Raw genomic sequence first — 15,787 nt, 5'->3', positions numbered from 1 at the left:
GGAGGCCAGTATGAGCTGATCTTATTTTTCTATGTCATCCTGAAGTGCTGTGCTCATATGAAAAGATTCTGCCACAAGAATATTTTAGTAAGAAAGCTTTACCTCAGATCAAGACACGTAAGAGAGTGACATGCTCTCTTGCACAGGTGTAAAACCAAAATGGAGAACAAAGTTTCACTACATGAAACAGTAACAGAAAACAGCAGGTTTCCTTCCCCAGAATCACACCAAGATCCCTTCTCTTTTCTTTAACACTCTACAGGCCAAGAAATTATTTTCCTCCCTTTCTTTCTCACTGTTCCTTTTATTAAGTCCAACTATTTCCTGTATTGGCTACTTGTACAGTTCTGGACTTTGCTTGCAATAATAATCGCTCTCCTCCTGTCAGAAAAAGGACGGTTATTTTACAGACATCTTCAATAACAGAATTCATCAGCACAAAAACAGACACCAAAAAGCAGAACATGTGTAACATTGAAAGAAGAGGTAAAACTTCAATTGTGCAGTAAGATTAAGATTGTGCCATTCAATTCAAATTAAGCAACAAACAAGACACCACAACACAAACAATCAGAAAAGTCTCTGAGATCATTAAAGATTATGGTACTTTGTGTCCATGAGATGCTAAAAAAGAAACTTCAGTTTTCTTAACTAAAAAGGTCTGTTCAGACCTCAGAAGAAAAAAAAAGACCAAATCAAAGGAACAACAGCACATGTATTTGTTAGTTTCACAAAATGTATGCTCTGTACAATACTGTGTAAAAATAAAAGGGAGTCAGTAATACACAAATTCCCTGCGTGATTCGCTATTATTTCATACAACGGGGAGAACAAAGTGCCTTTTGCAGAGCTAGTGTAGTAGTGAATCAAACACAAATCACACCCACAAGAGTAGAACCTAGAGTTTCAAGTGGAATCAGAAATCATACTTCCTAAAATAAAGGAAAATGCATTTTAGCCCTAAATGGTTTAGGGACAGGAAAATTGCCATGAAATTACAAATAGAAACAGATACACAACTTGTGCAAGATCCACTGACAGGCAGTGGTAACAGCACTCAGGAGAAGAAGAGATATTTGTGTCCTCAGTTATGATGCCAGATATGTTGTCATGTTCTGCTTCCAGTTCCACCGGTTTAGTATGACTTTGAGCAGACCTGGCCATGCGAGCAGCTGCAGTGCCTTTTAAATAAAATACATTTTAAACATAGCCTTTGATCCAAAAAGTCCATTAACAATTCTATAACAAACCAACACAGATCATTCTACATCTGCCACAATTATATACTGTTTCTACAGGGACTTGTTACTGCCCATAGCCAAAGAAAAAGCCTGGAAAGGTTTCAACTTTGACTTTGTCCATTAGTGCTACTTAGGTCGTTTAACAAAGAACACTAGAGACACAAATTCCATACCAAATCATTTAACACATCAGTACATTTCACTGTAACAGCTTCTTCCTCAGCCTCTTCATGTGTTTAGGTACTCAGGTTTGTTCTTTTCCCAAATATTTTCCCTTTTGCTCTTTCTACATGTGAAAAATACTCTTTAACTTTACAACTATACCAGTTATGAAAACCTGGTCTATACAATTGTTACTGAAAGCTTTCTATTACAGTCTTTAAAAACTAAAGGATGACATCTTTTGAAATCTTCATTGTTATTTTAGCTGTATTATTTCCAGTTAAGTTAATATAAACATTGTCTTCAGTAACAGCACGTACATGAGCACTGAGTGCATCTTAAACTCTGACCAGACAGGAATCACAGCAGCACATGAATACCGTAACAAGATGGCAAAAACTCCATAGGAGAAGAACTGAGAAAGGTGTATGGCACTGCTGACACCCAACAGTGAGCCCAACAGTTACATACCAAACAACTAACAACCACAAGTTTATGGGCCTCATTTCCATCAAAACCAACAGTCAAATCCTAGTGCAAGGGTTTTGCAATCTTCCCAGTATATAATTGAAGCTTACAGTAAAATGTACATAAAGTTAAACCTAACAGCTTTGTTGAACTTTATCTGGAGGAAACTGATGAAGGAGCTGTAAATTCAGGGTTTTTTAGGTTTAGAATCCAAACTAAGAGACCTCCAAACAAAGCAACATGTACTACAGAACATAGACACACACACACACACACACATAGCCATGTCCCCTGGGGTTTCACTGTTGTTGTTCTTACTTTATGTTTTATAGGCAATCTTTATAAAAGATTAGTTTCATCATATGCATACTATATTAGAGGCATATTTCTACCACTTCTAATATACTTTAGAAAATCAGAACATAAATCTTGCCTTTGAAAACTTACCAATGCTCAATGTATTTAAGGCTCACCAAGCAACTTCAGATTTGTAATAGTCTCTACATTTGAAAAATGCATTAGTAAAGTTTACACATTTTTAAACAGTTCACCAGTCTCTCTTAAATATTTAATAGCTTCCCTCCTCCATAAATTTATGCCAGCTTTTCTTTCACCTCTCTTTCATGCATCATGTTTCTATGTTGTTGTCTTTACAAAAGGAACAAAAGTATCAAAAAAACACAAACAATACTCAGTTCAAACTTAACAAAATTCTATTAAGTACTCAGGGTAGATTTGGTTGGCATCGAAGATGACAAAGATCTTTGGGTTCCAGGTATTATCCACACAGCTGTCGTACAAGTTCACAAAGCTTCCATCTTTTGAAGGAGGCCTCATGTATTTTGAATCACCACCAATATAGTCACCAGTTAACACACGAGCAAGAAACATGACTTTATCTGGTCTATGCAGATGAGGCTGCAGATTCACACCATGAATCTGAAAAGTATCTCCATGCTTCATGCTCTCTTTGCAGAAGTGGCTGGAATATGATGCATCTCTTGCAAAATAGGTCCCTTTCAAATAAAAAACATAGAAAATTTGATGACATTCTTACCATGACAGCTTGACTACTAGAGCATAGCTATCAAGATGATGAAAAATGTCAGTTCTTTTATGTCCATTAACAATATTTTTTTTGTTGTTATTAGATTATGACAATATGACCAAATATTTTTAGTGTGAACATTTTAGCAGGGAGATTGTCTTGTGATCAACACTGCTTTGCTGGGCATCCCTTCCCCATGCTCCCTGGTCCTACCAGCGAGTTGTGACAATTACATTCCTTACTGCATCCTTAATTACACTTGCCATAAAAGCAAAGCTGTATTAAACAGCTCTTGGGTAAACAAAAGGCATGCATCATAAAGTACACACTATAGGGAACACTTAATGTTGAGCTGCTAACACTACCACTGTTGTATGTGACAACAATACTTACCTTTTCCATACACAGCAGCATGCATCCCATTTATTCTCCAGTCAAAATTATGAATACATATTGCTTCTACAAATTCATTACTGGTGCCATGAAACAGCATCTGCTCATTAATCGTTGGGACACCTCTTTTCTTCTTCAGCTGAGCTTTTTTCCTGCAGAAAACACACAATAAATACATAAATAAGCACATAATAAATAAATAGCTGTGCAAACACACTAAATTACTACTGTGAAAGCACTGCTGAGGGTACAGACCTAACACATTTCACTTTACAAGTACCTAGATGACTCTAGTTTTTAAACATGTCATAATTCTTAAGGTACATATTTAGAAATCACATATTTCTGAATGCTGTGGAACTATTTTCCAACATAGTCTAAGATTTGGAAAAAAGGTCATCCTACACCAATTTTATCAACATTGTTCATTTGTTATTAGTTTCAGTGTGGTCATTTTCTGCAGATACATTTTTAAAAGAAAGGTAATTTTGCACATTTTGTTCTCTCCACCTATTTCAATGTCATGGTGGAAGGGATAAAAAAACTGGTAGATTATGAAGTATTATTACCTGTGTAAACCAGCAAAAACTGATCTAAGGGCTAGTTATGCTGAACACCTGAAATTTCTTCCATCAGCAGCCCCCTGCTGTTGGCTGCTGATCTCTGACAATATATAAATGTAGCCTGAAGTAACTTCTCTTGAAACAGGGGAACGGAACAAATTTATAGAAAAAGTGAATAATCAATTCTCAAAAGATGTTCTGTAACAGTCCTTTACTATCTCTGACCAGCTCATTTCATAAAGCTAATTTAGAATTGTCATTAATATGGAAACTATTGTAAGAGGCAAATGTGTTCTGACCACTACAGTGATGCAAATAATCACTCAAGCATTGATCAAATGTAAACTCTTATTTTATCAATGAAACAAAACACTTTTTCAAAACCATAGAAGTTTAAGTAGCAATTGTTCCTCCTAAGTAGTAGAATATACCAGACACACTGGAAATCTGGATCTGCAGAATGCAGGAATGCCACAACATGACACTTTGGTAATTTGGAACAGAAATCGGGGAGTCCAACTGTTCTAAAAAGCATCATTTTAGCACTTTCCACCACCAGTGACAAGCTAATCCAGTTCAACAAAATTAACTTTATCCAGCATTGAGAAAATTCTCATTCAGCCAATTCACTCAATAAAAGGCAAAACCTACAGCAAGACTAAATACCCAGAGACATGCTCTCTGTACATATGTAAGCACATAAGCTTTTACTAAAAATGGTCAGCAATCTCCCTGACCAACACCTTTTTTTACTTGCTGTACTCCTCGACAACTCCAAACTGAGATGCTGGACTAAAAGCATCATCCTCTTTTCAACTTTCCTACCTGGGACACCAAAAGAAGTGAATTTGAAATGCTGGAATACCTATCTCTTTGTAAAATACTACCAGGCAATAATTTCTTCACCAGTGTGTGTAAGCCTGTAGCACTGCCATGTGACCCAAGGGCAGGACCCAGCATTTCACCTTATTAAACCTCATACAATTGGCCTCAGCCCATGGGTCCAGCCTGTCCAGACCCCTCCGCAGAGCCCTCCTGCCCTCCAGCAGATCAACACTCCCACTCAGCTTGGTGTCATTTGCAAACTGACTGAGGCTGCCCTTGATCCCCTCGTCCAGACCACGGATAAAGATATTAAACAGGACAGGCCCCAACATTGAGCCCTGGGGGACACCACCTGTGACTGACTGGACGTAACTCCATTCACCACCTCTCCCTGGGCCTGGCTGTCCAGACAGTTTTTTACCCAGCAAACAGTGCACCTGTCCAAGCCATGGGCAGCCAGTTTCTCTAGGAGAATTTTGTGGGAAAACAGTGTCGAAGGCTTTACTGAAGTCCAGGTAAAAAATAACTGCAGCCTTTCCCTCATCCACTTAGTGGGTCACCCTGTCATAGAAGGAGGTGAGGTTGGTCATCTCAAGTAGGACCTACCTTTCCTAAACTTATCCTGGCTGGGCCTGGCCCCTGGTTAGCCCCTACATGCTGTGTGATGGCACTCAGGATGAGCTGTTCCATGAACACCCCTGGCACAGAGCGCAGCCTGACAGGTCTGTAGCTCTCTGGATCCTCCTCCCAATCCTTCTTGTGGATGGGCATCACGTTTGCTCACCACCAGTCAACTGGGACCTCCCCAGTGAGCCAAGACTGCTGGTAAATGGTTGAAAGTGGCTCAGTGAGCACTTCATTGGCTCCTGTGGTATCCTCCAGTGGATCCCATCCATCCCTATAGACTTGTGTGGTGTAGCAGGTCACTGACCACTTCCCCTTGAATTATCAGGGCTCCAATCTGCTCCCTGTCTCTGTCTTCCAGCTCAGGGTCTGGGTGCCCAGAGAACAATTGATCTTACTGTTAATGCCTGCTTTGCCTCACTCTCTACGTACCTCACCCTTTTCCTCATCCTTTGTCACTATGTTTTGCCCACATCCAGTAAAGGATGAAGATTCTCCATAGCCCTCCTCTTGTTCCTGATTTATTTTTAAAAACATCTTTATTGTCTTTTATGGCAGAGGCCAAATTGGGTTCTAGTTGGGCTTTGGCCCTTCTAAACTCTCTTTTTCGTCTGAATTCCAGACAAAAGTTCTCTGTTCAGCTAGGATGATCTTATTCCTCGCCTGCTTGTCTTTCAGCACATGGGGACAGCCTGCTCCAGAGCCTTTAGGATTTCCCTCTTGAAGAGCATCCAGCCTTCCTGGACACCTTTGTCCCTCATGACTGCCTCACAAGGGACTCTGTCGAACAGTCTCCTGAACAACCCAAAGTCTGATCTCTGGAAGTCCAAGGCAGCAGTTCTGCTGACCCCCTTCCTTACTCCTCCAAGAATAAAAGAAACTTAATTAAAAGTAGGATAACTCTCCTAACCATTAACATGTATGAGGAAATTCACTTCCTCACACGTTAATGATATAGCTTTAAATTAACAATAAATTACATATCTTTAAAAAAAATCATGTAACTTAGCAAAATTTTAATATACATCTGGTTAGTTATTTCCTCACTCTTTAACTTAGTCTAGATGATTTTATTACTGCAAAACATCTTTAAACCTTCTGATATGTACTCCTTCCTAAAAGATACACAAATACCTTTTGTCATGTACAATTGCTTAACTGACACCACAAAATAAGTGGACACCAAACCGGGCACTTCCTACTTCTTCCAGGACAGCACAATATGAAGAGGGAAAAGCCAAGAACTTTGAACAAGGTTTTGTAGCACATTAAACTTAAAAGAAATTGCATGAATATGTGTTAATTCAACACTTAATTCTGTCCTACACTTCATAAAGTTAAAAAATCCAACAAGACAGAAATATTCATTTGCTTTATTCAGTAAAAATTAAAATAATACAAACCTCTCAAGGAATCATTTTACAAAAAGCTAATTTTTATTCTCTTTACTTCACTGTAAGGATCATGACCACCTACCACATGGATATTCTGAACATCTTTTAACATATTATCTGTGCTACAGTTTTATCTAATGCATTTCTACAAGTATTACATTTCTGCACCTGTAGAAGCTACAGAGTCTTGAAAATTAAATTTTGAATAGAGAGAAATGACAAATAAGAAAAATTTTAAATGTTAAAAAGTAACAAAAATTTTCATTAATAATAAAAACAATTACACATATTTCTGCTGCATGACTTAAAACTTTTCTCCATAAACAGTCCTAAAACTGTTGGTTTTAGAAATAATCTCACCTGCAAAAAAACTCCCACAAGTCTAGATTTTGTATTCTCTTAATTCTTTTAATTCGGTGGCTATCCATTGTTTTTCCAAAGAGACTAGAAACTTCATTATATTCATTTGTTTTCTTTTGCAAAGGAATAAGCTGGAAAAAAAGAGGTTAGTACGATTTCAATTCGATGCATTATTTCATTGTCACATGTTTTTGACCAATTTGTATATCAACTCTTACCTGGTATGGCTCCTCAGTATTTACATTCTCCCAGTGTGAAGGCATAGGGATAGCCTCATTTTCACAGATGAAACTTCAAACAAAAAAGGTAAAAACACATCACTTCAAAGACATGAGGCATTTTCTTCCTGTCAAACTCCTGCTCCAAACAACACAGTAGGCAAAAAAAGCAAACCCTCATGAAGTGCATACAGAGCTACTAAAAAAGAGTAATTTAAGCATATGCACTACATACATAAGCTCTTCAGAATTAAAACTGGGACTAAAAGAAATCTCCTGAAAGTTAAAAATGTCATCACACAGAAATAAGAGTACTGAATGCAATTATTCAAAAAGCAAAGTAAATTGCTACATCATTGTATGCACTATTTAGCAAATTTATGTCGGGGTCCCTTCCCCCTGCCATGTGGTCCTGGGAGAGAGGCCCTGGGGGGAGGCACAGCGTTTCCCTGCCCCTGCTCAGCCTCGTTCCCCATTGGTTGGTTTGTGTTCCCTGCGTGGGCAGAAGGACCCTCTGGTCCCGTGACTGTAGGAGTTCTTCGGCAGAGCTCCGGCCATGCGGCTGGAGAAATAAACATCTCTGAAACAGCTAGCAAGAATCGGTTCATAGATATTTCTTTTCCACGGGACTCATTGTCTGATACGCATGTTGCAGTATCCCCACTGTAACAAATGGTAGAGAATGCCGGCAGAACGATCCCCGATCCCTACAGTGACTGATTTGTGAGTAAACTCTGGATTTCTCATCTTGTTTTTGTTTTGCTGTTCCATCTCTAAACTATGGAGGAACCGTGGAAAGACTCTTGGCTCTCAGAACCGCATATGGACATTTATCTTAAACTTGAAAAGATTCTCGAACAATGATTTGTAAATTTTAGCTTAATTCAAGCTCAAAAGGAACTGAAACACTTCCTGGCATGGTTGTTTAAGAACATTTTCTATGTTTCTTGGGATTTAATTCTTACCAAAGACTTTTGGAATACTGCTTGGACACAGTTAATTTCTGAGTCAAAATATATGCCGATGAAAGAATATTTTCGTGAATATTATTTAGTTACCGAGACTGTTGAGCAATGTCAGCTGTGTTCTGGTGAAGGGAAGCCTGGCTCAGGGACCTTGCAGCCTCAGCCATGTGCACTGAGCACTCTGCGAGCAGCAGCGAGGCAGTTCCCGCGCGCGGGCGGAGCCAAGCGAGCCGCAGCGTCGGCGGCGGAGCGAGGCGCGGTGGGAGCGGCGGGACCCGGCGGTGCCCACACAGCCCCGTGCAGCGCGTGGTGGAGCGAGCCCCGTGAATGCCCGACCGAGACGGGCGGCGCGCGGGCGGCGGCGGTGGAGCGGAGCCGCGCCCAGCCGAAACATGCGCTGGAGCAGGGAGCGGGGGGGTCGTCGCTCGGGGGCCCGGCCGAGACGTGGGCGCGGCCCCAGGCAGCGGCAGCACAGCTGAGAGCAGAAGCGGCAGCGCGCGGGGAGCTGAGTGGCCTGGCCCACGCGGCCCTGAATGCAACCCCAGGAAGAGCGCACAGGCACGAGCAGCCCCAGCGGCCCCAGCAACCCTGGCAATTCCAACACGGGAGCGAGCAAAAGTGAAAGAGAAAGCAAAAACGCAGCGAGACAGAAAACAGCAGCCACTTGGAAAAAGGAAAAAATCACCATAGCTAAGGTTTTAGGAATAGTAGAATGGTATAATGTTAAACAAAATTATGGTTTTATAACAAGATGTGACAACCAAGAAGACATATTCGTTCATAGAACTGCTATTAAAAAGAATAACCCTGAAAAATGCATCCCAAGCTTGGGAGATGGAGAGGTGGTGGAGCTCAAAATTGTGCAAGGTAGAAAAGGGTTACAAGCAGCAGAGGTCACTGGGCCTGATGGTGCTTCTGTAAAAGGCAGTATATATGCTAAAAATTGTAGTCATGTTAGACAATATCTCCATTATAAGCCCCCCCTACAGTCTCCCTTTCCTAATCCCACCTTTCCCTTTTATCCTATATCCTATTACCCCCAGTGTATTCCCAATCCATTTTTTCACCCATGGTTTCCCTCACAAAACCATGCCTTTGCCAATTGTTTCCCCAAAAATCCCTTTTCAATGCCGAGTGGGGAATGAAGAGGGGGAGGAAAGAAATTAACTATTTTTGTTTGGCGTTCCAACAGGTACAAACAGAAGAAACCCTCTCCTGCCTCAGTTTCCCCACAAAGCATGCCCGGCGAGTCCTGTCTCCCTTCTGTCAGCCTTAAGATGTTCCAGAGAATCTGTTTGGACATTTAAAGACTCAGGAGGGTGGCTTGTTTTGTTTTCAACTGTCCTTGTTATCTCATGTTTATCCAGTTGTTTTCAATGTTAAGTTTTAAATTTCTTTTGTTAAAAATAAACGGGTGAAATGTTGGGGTCCTCCCCCTGCCATGTGGTCCTGGGAGAGGGGCCCTGAGGGGAGGCACAGCATTTCCCTGCCCCTGCTCAGCCTCGTTCCCCATTGGTTGGTTTGTGTTCCCCTGCGCAGGGAAGGACCCTCGGGTCCTGTGACTGAGCAGTTCCTTGGCAGAGCCCCAGCCATGCGGCTGGAGAAATAAACATCTCTGAAACATCTATCAAGAATCAGCCTATATATATTTCTTTCCATGGGCCTCATTGTCTGATACATGGTGTTGCAGTATCCGCACTATAACAAGTATCTACTGAAAAAAATGTTCACTTCAAAAAAACAGGTCTTCTTTAAAGTTACTGTAAACAGATTGCTACTACATTTCTTATGACAAATGACAAATTTCTTTTTGAATGTATAACCACACTACAATTCAGAACTAAAATTTTTCTCAGAAACTATTTGGGGAAAAAAACCCAGACATCTCATGTACTAAATTTCACCTGTGGCAGTAACACTGCATAGCTCAGTTTATTGTTTGCTGAGTACCAGATTTACTTAAGCACAGATTTACATCTAATGACTGATCAAATAGCAAGAAGCTGACAATCTAAGGCAATTAGACTCATAAAAGACAATTTTTTTAACTCCTAGTCATTTTAGAGCAAACGAGTAAATATAGGCAAGAAATATAAATCAATCTTTTTTTACTCTTACAATAATACTTCTAAATAATTTATGAAGTCAATGGATCAAACTATTCCGTTTTTTGGTGCTGCTTCCCTGCAGCAATTCTGATTCAACAGGTATTCAGAGCAAGTGACTCCAAAAGCAAATAAATATAAACAATAACGATAAAACATTTTTGTTTCATTTTACTTCGAAGAATCAGGAATAAAATAAAAATAAGCAGTCTTCCTCTTATTTCCTTACCTGAATGAATTGATTGCAAAGGGAGCTCGCTTTATTGGACGCTGCTTAAGGGTAGTTAGGTTGATTTGTTTCATCACTGAGCATAAAACAAGAATTAGGATGAAAGTTTTGGGAATTCATCTACAGCATATGAAACATTTAAGTGTCATTTTTAAAAAGAATGTTGCTACACCCTGAGTTACTTGACAGGAATTCCTATTTCAACAAGTAACAAATCAGCACTTTCAATAAAGGTTTCTAACTGCATTGTCATTTATATGAGTTGGCAAAATGTCCAAATATTACAGACACAAAACATTTCTTTTTAAAATATTCATCTAACATTCAGCCCCACTAAATCACAGGCAAAACTTCCACTGACTTTAATGGGACGACAAAGAATACACTATGCTTAATGTAAGACATCATGACCTACAGACAGTAACATAAAAATTGTTCTTCAACATTTGCTTGTAGTGTATTTATTCTGGATGCAAAACGTAGTTTTTTATAAACAGACATTTCAACACAAGTAAGCATAAAACTCCTTGTATTGTTAGATATTACTTTACTGCCAGTATATTGCTGTTTTACTCAGCCCCCACTTTCTGCATTTGAAATATTTGAAATTTGAATACATATACTGGAATATGCATTTATTTCCTTCATAGGAAACAGCATACAGCTGTTTTGTAATTTAATCAGAAAATAAACAATCTATGAATGGAAAAACAAAAAAAAAGTTACTAGAATACACCTTCGAGCAAAGAACAGATTACATTTATAATTAGCTACGTACACTAGAAACCTATAATATTATGTAATTTACAAGAACAGCATAAATGAGATCTTTACAATCTACTAGAAAATCCTTTTGCCTATCTCCTTGTTCTTCTGAGAACAGAACTGGCTTCAACTACCTGCTGAATTATTAAATCACTTTGAAGCCAGTATTTTGCAGAAAGCCTCCTTCACAGCAATGTTTCTTACGTAGACTGAATGGAAGGGGTTTTCCAAGCTTACTGGCAGTTGCACATTAATAAAAAAAGGTTTAAACTTCCCAGTTCAATAGATGTATCCTATGTGCCACTGCAGCTGAAGCAAGCAGGAGGAACACAATGGAGTGCTATTTAACAAAATATGCTACTTTATTAATAAACTACACAAAAAAATGTAACAGGGCAGCTGTCTCTAAAAACTCCTATGTACCTTCCAGTACAGAAGACATTCTCAATCGTGTTTTCGCACCAGATACGAGGATAATAACCTGCTGAATTAACAAATGTACTGGTGTATCTGAGACCTTCCATTACTTAAATTTACTCTTTGGAAAGACACATACCTGAAAAGTCCAGTGTGTAGTTAAACTTTGTAGTGGTAAAGGACAGAGATCCATGAGGGTCTGTTCGGAAACTCCTTTCAATATCTTCACTGCTAATAGAGCAGTGACTGTTTGAGTCAGTCTTCAAAATAAAAGAAAGAGCACATTTAGGCAAACTCAGCAATAGGCAATTTGATGTATGGAATCCATCAGAGCCAATATAACTTCATAGGTATTTACCTGAAACATATGCCATTTGCCACACTCAGCCAAATAAAACCAGCCCCACTGGGTATCAGAGGTATCCATCTCTTCAACTGAACTTTCCATCTTTGCAAACACATCTTCTGATGGTCCTTGAAGCATTTCCTGAAATATTCACACACAATACCAAAAAAAAGTTTAGAGAAATTTATAAAAAAAGCAAAATAAGGTGCATTTGCAATAACTACCAAAAAAAAATCCCATCAGGCTGAGGACAGATCTGTTCTTTCTCTTCCAGAGAAAAATTCTCAATTTGCTACTTATCCAGTATTATTCTTTAAGTTAGTTAAACATTTTCAAAATTCTCTTAATTGTCTGTAAAGTGTGACAGTAAAGGCAAGAGCTATAGGCTTTATGTGATCAAAGAGAGGTGCTAAATTTCATATTGATGGTTGTAGGATCAAGGCCACTAAGAAATACACAACAGGCTCTTCATTCATACTTCTCAGGAATGAGGTGCTGGGGTTACATCCAAAAGCTTGATGGAAACATCCACTAGGTACTCACCAGTAGTGAACAAATCAGACTGGAAATCAAAATTTGTAAGACAAAAAACTAAAACTAAGACAAAGAATATAGTTATTTAACTGTGCAAGACCCCAGTACATTATTCCTTCACACTGCATGAAGAATTTTCCCCCCAGCGCACCCACCTAAAAATGACCCAGTAAAATTCCTGGTACTCGGTACTTGTATTTACAGAGAAGGTTCACACCAAAAGCCGGAGTGGCTCCCACAGAAGCAATGACTACCACACTTGAGGTTCTGAGGGATGGAACAAAAAGAACTGAGGAAAGGATATAGCAGAGGTCTACAAAATCATGACAAAACCAAACAGGGAATAAAGAATCACATGTTCTTCTGACATACAGAGGAGACACCTATCGAAGGTTGCACATGTCAAGTTCAAAGTAAGTGAAAGAAAAACTTCATGAACCAGATGGCAACCTATGGAATTTCTTTTCATGGTATGGTGTGGATGCTGCAAATTTATGGCAGTTCAAAAGCAGCTAGACAAGTTCAAGCCTACCAAAAGCTATGCCAGACTACCTTTAGAAGAACAGTCCCTGCCAGATTTCAGCTCATTCTTCATTCGTCAATAAAATCCTGAAAACTCTCAAACTCTCAAAGTGCTTACCTCTAACATGTCAACTTTCTGCAATAACCTCCCCAAGCAAAAATTCTAAGTAAGTTTCAGGGAATCTTTCAGAGAAAGAAGCTTGCCTCACTCCCAGAAAAGGTCAACAATTCATCCACTCTAACTGTTCAAGCAAAACACTTTGGCACTCGTCCCAAATATGTCCTCAAGTTCACTTTTTCTTCCAAGAAGTGAAACAACACCCTCCAGCACAAGTCAAACAACATGCAGTTAGTATCCTGGAGGCTTCCGTTGTTTCCTGGTCACTTCAACCCAGAAAAAATAGAGACCTGAAGAAGACAAATACTGGCGCCTAAAAGTAGGCATCCCTGTTTTGGCCAGTATCACTGGGGCAGCAGTTCAGAGCAGGAGGCACTTCTAGCACTACCCTTCACCCCCCATTTTTCCCAAGCTAGCCTGCTGTAATTGTTTGGAAAAAAAAAAAATCTGAGAAACCTTTGTGGTAATAGCTAGAGGCTGTATTCTAATCATCAAAAGCTCCAAAGGGTTACAAAAATCTAGATGCTTAGAGATCAGGGGAATCATAAGTGGACCTCCAAAACATCACCAAATTGCAGAATCTGAGGGCAAACCTTCTTCAGTGAAAATGGAAGCCTACCCAAGGCTACATACATGGATTGCTGCCTCAAGTTCAAGCAGCACTACACAAAAGGTGCATCAGCTGCACAGAAAAAGTATTTTGAAAGAGATAAGAAAACCATTCTCTACTTCACAGAGCATCTGTCAATGTCTCTTCTATTACCCACAGCGAGCAGCCACAGAGCCTACCTTCACTTGGTATGATGGCCAACATCTTTTGATGAAAATCTTTCCCCTTCAGCTTGATTTTTCCTCTCGGATAAGTATTTGGCTATGTTCTATCCTACTGAGAGCAGGTAGAGGTAATCTGCCCTTCTTTAAAGCTGAGGAAAGCAATTCAGGCTTTTCTTGGTAATGTTTTGCTTCCTCATGTTCCCACTAAAATGGTCAGAACTCAGCTCCCTCCCAGTGTCAGTTCAGGGCCTTGACTGATCGATCAAATCAATGACACCTTTTGAACAAGAGGACACGCCTTCACAAGCAGAGAAGGCATGATTATCTGTGCCTGTCAACACGCTCAGAGTCCTCCAGGGGCAACTCAGCCTCCAAAAGAAAACATTTAGTAAGGAGATAGTTATTCCCATGGCTTTCAAAAATCTTACATTCAATCCACATATATTCCCCTAGTCACAAAGTCTAGGGTAAGCAGGTAGATTTCAGGATACTTTAGAAATGTGGAGGAAAGACCTTAAGGCATGAACATGTAAAACCATAAAAACAAGAGAGCTGTTATCAAAGGTGACACAAATCCAAAATGTTTGAACGAATTACAGATTAATTCAAAATCAAATGCACACCATTTATAAGCATTAGGTAGCATTTTGAGAAGGCTCCCAACCCCCATTATTAGCACTGTTTCTACTGGTCTGGGAGTTACCAGAAGAGCTCAGATTAAATTAGTTTCTCAGGAAAAACATCCTCCTAAACAGGAAAAGCACTTTTTGTGCGCTGTGACTGAATGGCTTTACTAGTACTCGCAATGCACTTCCTCTTTTTTCCAGAAGTACTTTGTGTTCGACTGATAGACATGCTTTACAGTGTGTAGAGTTACAGAATGCTTTGGGTTAGAAGAGAACTTTAAGACCATCTGGTTTCAATCCCCCTGCCATGAGCAGAGACACCTTCCATTAGACCAGGTTGCTCCAAGTCCCATCCAACCTGGCCTTGAACACTCCCAGGGACGGGGCATCTACAGCCTCTTTGGGCAACGTGTGCCAGGGTCTCACCACCCGCATGATAAAAACCACAGCAGCATCCCAATGGGCTACTCTGTGGACTCCCGCGCTGTCTGCTTCACTTGGCACATCGTGCTTTATTGCCAAAGGCTCCACCTACAAACATCGACTTGGCACAGAACCCTGCTGAGAACACAGGCAGCGCTAAGGGGATCTCTGGCTCTTCCTTAGAGAGCAGGACACCTAATTAGGAGACTTGCCTGAGGTGAGCCCGCAGGGCCCGGGAGGTGAGGCGAGGAGAAGGAACAGCATTAGCACGAGTACGGGACACACGGTGAAATGACAATGCCCTTCCCACCTGCGCCCCCACGCACCCGCTCCGTGCTGCCGGGGGCCACCGTCGCGATCACACCCGTAACCGAACCCTCCAGAGCGGAATCCACTGGCGCTCAAGGGCACGGCCCGGCGACCGATCCGAGCACAGAACCACTACTCCTCCATCGGGACCGCAGGCCGCTCCTACACGTACAGTGGCCGACACCTCCCACTCCCGTGCCCAACCTGGCAGCGCGCTGTGCGGCGGGGCGGGGCGGGCAGCGGCCTACGGGGCTCGGCGCGGGGCTCGGCGCGGGGCTCGGCGCGGGGGCGGCGGCCGTTCCGTTCCGCCCCGCCCGCACTCACCGCATGGGCCGCGCGCACCGGGCGCGCTCCCCAC

At 40.9% G+C, this 15,787-nt stretch overlaps 1 protein-coding gene across 5 annotated transcripts; it reads right to left on the bottom strand.

Annotated features, from left to right (window-relative positions):
• Window positions 1–695: 695 nt before the first annotated feature.
• On the bottom strand, window positions 696–15,781 carry PARP11 (poly(ADP-ribose) polymerase family member 11). 5 transcript variants are annotated; one of them, XM_042024301.1, is made up of 9 exons: window positions 15,447–15,698; window positions 12,813–12,924; window positions 12,136–12,264; window positions 11,917–12,037; window positions 10,596–10,671; window positions 7,297–7,369; window positions 7,079–7,209; window positions 3,313–3,464; window positions 696–2,887 (listed from the first exon to the last, which is right to left on the bottom strand). In XM_042024301.1, the coding sequence occupies exons 3-9, from the start codon at window positions 12,259–12,261 to the stop codon at window positions 2,574–2,576; spliced, it is 993 nt and encodes a 330-aa protein (XP_041880235.1). In that variant the 5' UTR covers window positions 12,262–12,264; window positions 12,813–12,924; window positions 15,447–15,698; the 3' UTR covers window positions 696–2,573. The 5 variants fall into 5 exon arrangements, with proteins under 5 accessions (XP_041880235.1, XP_041880234.1, XP_041880237.1 ...); XM_042024300.1 differs by lacking the exons at window positions 12,813–12,924; window positions 15,447–15,698 and adding an exon at window positions 15,754–15,781; XM_042024303.1 differs by lacking the exon at window positions 12,813–12,924 and having other exon boundaries at window positions 15,431–15,698.
• Window positions 15,782–15,787: the final 6 nt, after the last annotated feature.

This window comes from Corvus kubaryi, unplaced genomic scaffold (genome assembly GCF_017639235.1).
Source record: "Corvus kubaryi isolate FWS band 111438036 unplaced genomic scaffold, C.kubaryi_AGA036_p1.0 37260, whole genome shotgun sequence".
Taxonomy (NCBI): Eukaryota; Metazoa; Chordata; class Aves; order Passeriformes; family Corvidae; genus Corvus; species Corvus kubaryi.
The sequence above is the reverse complement of the archived record's forward strand: the minus strand, read 5'-3'. Positions and strand labels throughout refer to the sequence as shown.

Excerpts from the sequence above, each read along its gene's own strand:
- PARP11 (XM_042024300.1), bottom strand. The coding sequence starts at position 12,261 with ATGCTTCAAGGACCATCAGAAGATGTGTTTGCAAAGATGGAAAGTTCA. Across the intron at positions 10,672-11,916 it reads CTACACACTGGACTTTTCAG|TGATGAAACAAATCAACCTA; the intron begins GTATGTGTCTTT and ends TTTTATGCTCAG. Across the intron at positions 2,888-3,312 it reads TGCTGCTGTGTATGGAAAAG|GGACCTATTTTGCAAGAGAT; the intron begins GTAAGTATTGTT and ends TTTATTTGAAAG.